This window comes from Macrobrachium nipponense, chromosome 4 (genome assembly GCF_015104395.2).
Source record: "Macrobrachium nipponense isolate FS-2020 chromosome 4, ASM1510439v2, whole genome shotgun sequence".
Lineage (NCBI taxonomy): Eukaryota > Metazoa > Arthropoda > Malacostraca > Decapoda > Palaemonidae > Macrobrachium > Macrobrachium nipponense.
Window position 1 is genome coordinate 107,797,911 of NC_061100.1, and position 6,092 is coordinate 107,804,002.

Here is a 6,092-nt window from a genome sequence, read left to right on the forward strand (position 1 = left end):
TTCGTCCCCTCATGGGATCGTACCACCACCCAACGGACAGGCACGAAATCAGTACCGACATTGACGTTCCCGATTCGGCTAACAGTGAGGCTATAAGTTAATATTGATTCTGACCTTACAAATCATCATCAAACTCGGTTTTTTCATAACTAGAATCGATATGAAACCCCCTCTACCATGTTAGCCAATTCGAACGTTTGACGCACATAGCCATATTATGAATAATTATCACATCACCGTGATTCATATAAACCATTCGAGCTACAAATGTCCTTTAATATCTAATTCGCTCTACCTCAATTCTAATTATGAAAAAACCGAGTTCGACGGTGATTTGTAAGGGCAGAATCGATATTAACTTATAGCCTCACTGTTAGCCGAATCGGTAACGGAAATGTCGGTACTGATTTCGTGCCTGTCCGTTGGATGGTGGTTCGATCCCATGAGGGGACAAAATTATAATCAACTAAAAATTCCACTTCGGTACATATATGGAAATATATCAATTCCGAGGTGGAGTGAATTAGATATTAAAGGACATTTGAAGATGGAATGATATATATCTTACGAGACCAGAGTCTCGTATCACATTTGGTAAGTGTTAAGCCAAAGCAGTAGGCAAACTAGGTCTGGTAACACATTCTCTCTCTCTCTCTCTCTCTCTCTCTCTCTCTCTCTCTCTCTGATACCGGTAATAGCCCCTCTCTCTCTCTCTCTCTCTCTCACTCTCTCTCTCGACTCGCAACAGCTCTCTCTCTGTCTCTCTCTCTCTCGACTCGCAACCTCTCTCTCCCCATTTCATTAGGTCATCAAATCAGAGTCGGAACTGCAAAAATATGTTTATTCAAAGTAAAGTACTAATTGAATAACTCAGATTCTTACAGGATAATTAAATGGAATGATAACTCAAAGTTCAATTAACTCAGATAACCCCCCGTGAAATAATAGTCTATAAAGTAATAGTCAAACACCAATTATCTCTTCTCCAAAACATAGTTCCCTCCACACAGTCCCCCTCACTAGATCCGCCCATTGCAGCCTGTAACCTCACTCACAGAAACAAATCAACTTTATAGAGCCATCCAGGCTCTTTCTCTCCAAAGCAACATCTCCATTGTTCTGCCTAGTTACCTGCCATTCTGAACGGACATACAGCAAAAAGACACATCAGCATTCCCAAAGCTCGTCACTCGGACTCTCTGTCTCCAGGGAAGTTAAAAATGATGAGTCTGTACATTCCCCCTTTTACAGATTAGCTCGGCCACCATCCTGGCTAGCCCCTGCCTAGCCATAGGCCACATAAAACAGCTCAATATATATAAATCACATTGGCCGACTCAAACCACAAAATATAGTAATAACTGCATGTCTCTGGCAGCTCCACGTAATGTCTATCACACATCATCTCCAAAAACATTTGGGTGTAGAAACTTTTTCTCCATCTTGGATCTCCCTTTTGTCTGCAACTGCAACTCCACAGACTCGTAGAACCACGCTGCAGGAAGGCGAAATGTCTCCCAGTGGAAGACATTCAATGGCTGTTGTAGACCCAAAAGGGCAGTAGAACTCTGTAGACTTGTAGAAACTCTCTTAAGTGGGCATACAACAGCAACATCCCCTTCGGTACATACGTATATGAAAATATATCAATTCCGAGGTAGAGTGAATTAGATATTAAAGGACATTTGTAGCTCGAGTGATTTATATGAATCACGGTGGTGATAATTATTCATATATATATATATATATATATATATATATATATATATATATATATATATATATATATATATATATATATATATATATATATATATATATATATATATATATTAGCCTACAATTTTCTTATATCTAGATTTATCATTGTAATCAATTCCAATGTCTGTGGATGTATTATCTTGTAATATAATACAAATTATGGTGTATAACATGCGCCATATTTCATATGGGACTTGAAAACTCGTGATATATAATGCAAGGTACAACGCCCAAGGCCAACCTTCCTACATGCAAGAAGAAGATCTTGTTTAAAATGTATTAACAGAAATATAACTAATCAAAATAACTTAGTAGAAAGAAGTACTTCCAGAATATATAGATAAAGATAGAAAACCCCGGTTTCTTGAAAATGGGAATGATGATATAAGACTTATATGAATAATAAATGAATCCTTGTGTTACATACGCAGAGAGAGAGAGAGAGAGAGAGAGAGAGAGAGAGAGAGAGAGAGAGAGCAAACGAAATGGTGCCTCAGAAGTACAAAGGGATATGGGGAATGAAACACTGATGAAGGCAGGTCTTTGGAAAATAAAAAATTTATATATACAAACAAAAATTCATATATTGGAGCACGTGGGGGAGTGGGGGTGGGGGCGGTTGTGCGGAAACGGCCAGAATAGATACATAACAAAGAAAAATCTTTATGGGAACGACAAAAGTCATGCAGTTCCATCGTTCGACATATCCGGCTTAAAGGAAAATAAAACGGATGGAATGGTTACGAAGCAAAGGAAGCAGACGAAAGAAGACATAAAAAGATAACCAGACGAGAAGATATGAAATATACGAAAAAGGAAAAATTATAATGGGTAAAAAGAGACTACGAAAAAGCAAGGAAAATGACTGATGCTATGATAGATAAGGATTAAATATATAGAATTGAAAATAGAATCATATTATATACAAGTTTTGCTCCACATGCGCAAATAATCTCTGAAGAAATATGCACCAAGGAATGACGCTACTAGCAAATTTTTTATCATTACTTTTTGCTGTTCATTATTATAATTAATTATTATTATTATCATTATTATTACCTACAGTGTCCTATATAATAAAAACCGTGAAATCTCCCATACTAACCAAATATTTAAGTTGACTGAACGGGAAGTTCGACATCAATCCTTCCCGAGTATGGCTGTGGTATTAAAGCTGCTATATTATTTATATCTAGCCCATCGAAAGTTGCATTTAATTGCGATATTCACGAGTAACAAATTAACCTAGGAAATTAATTAATACAAACACAAACAAAAATTAAAATAAATAAAAGAGGGTAAGTCGAAGTGTGTTAAAATCAGAGTACTTGGTTTCAGACTTATTTTATAACTTGTGCGAACGAATTGCTCACGCCCCGGACTCTCACTTAAAAGACTGGGGTTCGGTCCCGAAAGTGAGTCAGGAATTTGTTTCTGTGACGCCGGCTGCCCTACTGGCCTCCCCACCGGCCTCCCCGCCATCCTCCCAGCCTGGTTGCCCCACCATCCTCCCTGCCGTCTCCCCAGCCCAGCTGCCCCATCGGCCTCCCTGCTGTACCCCCGGCCCGGCTACCTCACCGGCCTGGGTGCCCCCCCAGCCTCCCAGCCCTCCCGAGGGCCTGGGTGCCAGACCGGCCTCCCCGCCATTCCCCCTAGCCCAGCTCCCCCACTGGCCTCCCTATCATCCTCCCCGTCGTCCCCCTAGCCAGGTTCTTCCACCAGCCTTCTCGCCGTCCCCCCAGTCACACTGTCCCACCTGCCTCCCCACCGATCTGGCTGCTGCCCCGGCTTCCCACCCATCCCTGCTGCCCCACCAGCCTCTCCGCCATCCCCGCTGCCCAACCGGCCTCCCCGCCGTCCCAGCCTCCCCACTGGCCTCCCTGCCATCCCCGCGGGCCTGTTTGCCCTATTGGTCTCCCCGGCCTCCCACCAGCCTGGCTGCCCTACTGGCCTCCCTGCTGTCCCAGCTACCCCACTGGCCTCCCTGCCATCTCCCAAGCACGGCTGCCCCACCAGCCTTGCCAACGTCCCGGCTGCCCACCAGCCAACCTCCCGTCCCTGCTGTCCCACTGGCCTCCCCCACCATCCCCACCTTCCCAGCTGCCCCACTGGCCTCCCTGCCGTCCTGGCTGCCCCACTAGCATCCCCGCCGTCCCCGCCACCCCGGCTGCCCCACCGGCCTCCCCACCCTCCGCCATCCCGTCTGCCCCACTGGCCTCCCTGCCCTTCAGCCAGCCCAGTTGTCCCATCGACCTCCCAGCCCTCCCGCCGGCCCGGCTGCCCCACCTTCTCTTTATCGTTCTTCTTCACCAAAAACGTTTCAGCTTCGAGCAAGTGGGCCCTGTCTGGCCAGGCCTGCTTGTTGCAACACCTCATCAGTGATCTGTAACACACGAGTGTGTCCTTCACTGTCACCCGCCTTATGCATCACTTCATAGTAGTCGAGCCTCTGCTGCAACTGAAGAGTTATCTATATAAGTTCACCCGCTGTTCTCTCTGGTACTGGATGGTGTCTCGCAAGACCGCAATTCTCTCGTTCAGTTCCTCGTCCTCACCAGTGATTAGATCGCTACAGCAAACCAGATGAATATTCCAGCGTTAGACTTCTCTCCATATTTCAAAGAACATCTGGACCACAACGTCCAACAACAGTTGCTGCCAAGGCCAGGTATGGCCGTATTTTCTTCACACTGGAATTCATATCTGAAGTATGACATGCTATAAGGCTATACCCAATTCTTACTTACCCTCCTCCCTCTCGATTTTTCATTGATTTTTTACATTTCAAGAGAGATATTTCCATTTGACAAAATATATCAGGAAAGATTTTGAAAGAATTGAATGTCTTCTGTCTCTTGATGTTATAATTTGCTGAAATCTCCTCTCTCTCTCTCTCTCTCTCTCTCTCTCTCTCTCTCTCTCTCTCTCTCTCTCTCTTAAACCTAGTTTTAAACTTGATCACTGAAATTGTACAGTTAAAATGAAATATTTGAGAATTTTCATTACCACTGCTTCCTTAGATGTAACCCTGTTTATTCAGTTTTCGACTAATTGTCATTAAGACTAATTAGCCTTCCCGGCCAATTGCATTTTCGACTAATTGCTGTGGACCGATTGTCTTTCGCCTAATTATATTCCGGAATGCATACCTCGTTTTCCATGGCAATTGTGAGATGTACCAATTTCGTGATTTTTCATAGTTCGAAGAATTTTCCCAAACAAGATATGAGCTTGTCATTCCGTTCTTCACAAAAGTGGATTATTCGAGTGTACACACACGCACGCACACACACACACAAACACTCGTACATACCACACGCCCACAAGTGCATACACAAGCCCAAGTACCTATGAATAACCGTCGTATTTCCTGTAGAAACGACAGCGATTCCTGTGTACATTATATCTTGCTGATTTCCTTGTTCATAAAATCATTGTTAAAAATATGTAATACAATGTAATATTGTGAGAGAATTATTATGATCATACATGAGAAAATTATGATGTTGTATTTACTGAAATGAAATCAAATAAGGAGATGAATGTTGCGTAATCCTATTGTATATATATTTAGCGACGATTCAAACTACTGAATACATGAAATGAAGAACAGGCAAATCTGGAATCTGTTTCTCAATGAAAACATTGATTAAGCAAGTAACAGCAATCAATGAAATCGTGAATGAACTTGACACTCTCTCTCTCTCTCTCTCTCTCTCTCTCTCTCTCTCTCTCTCTCTCTCTCTCTCTCTCTCTCTCTCTCTCTCTCAATCCATAGTCTTCTGTGTCAACTGCTTTTTCTGAATGACTTCACAATATATTTAATAAATATATTATTTACTGAAATGACGGTCTCCAAATTTTCCATTTCATCTCTCTCTCTCTCTCTCTCTCTCTCTCTCTCTCTCTCTCTCTCTCTCTCTCTCAAACGTTTTTGAAGAGCAAAGCGAGAATGAAATTGACGCCAGACTTGACACGTCTTCACTTCGAACTAATGCCATAAATCAGATGGGAAATTCGGTGTCCTGAAAATGCCCAGTTTCACGTGGCATCATCGGTCGAGTCTCGGTGTTCCTTTGGCATAATGTGCCCAGATAGTGAGAATTAAAATACGATGACCTAATCAGCAAGACGGGTCTGGACTTTAACATCAAACGTCAATCATTTTAACCCCAGCAGGTAAAGTATTTAGATTAGAGAGAGAGAGAGAGAGAGAGAGAGAGAGAGAGAGAGAGAGAGAGAGAGAGAGAGAGAGAGAGAGAGTCTTGTGTAGAATATTGGGAGCATGAGAAAAAGTCTCATACTTTACTAATAAAATAAACAAGATCCAC

At 42.9% G+C, this 6,092-nt stretch overlaps 1 protein-coding gene across 1 annotated transcript in view; it reads left to right on the forward strand.

The window, feature by feature from the left end:
* LOC135211474 (protein enabled homolog) overlaps window positions 1–3,902 on the forward strand; it is a 42,974-nt gene extending 39,072 nt beyond the window's left edge. Inside the window, exon 3 of the mRNA XM_064244781.1 lies at window positions 3,100–3,902. Coding sequence (XP_064100851.1) covers window positions 3,100–3,902 — 803 coding nt within the window. The remainder of the gene's footprint in view (window positions 1–3,099) is intronic.
* Window positions 3,903–6,092: the final 2,190 nt, after the last annotated feature.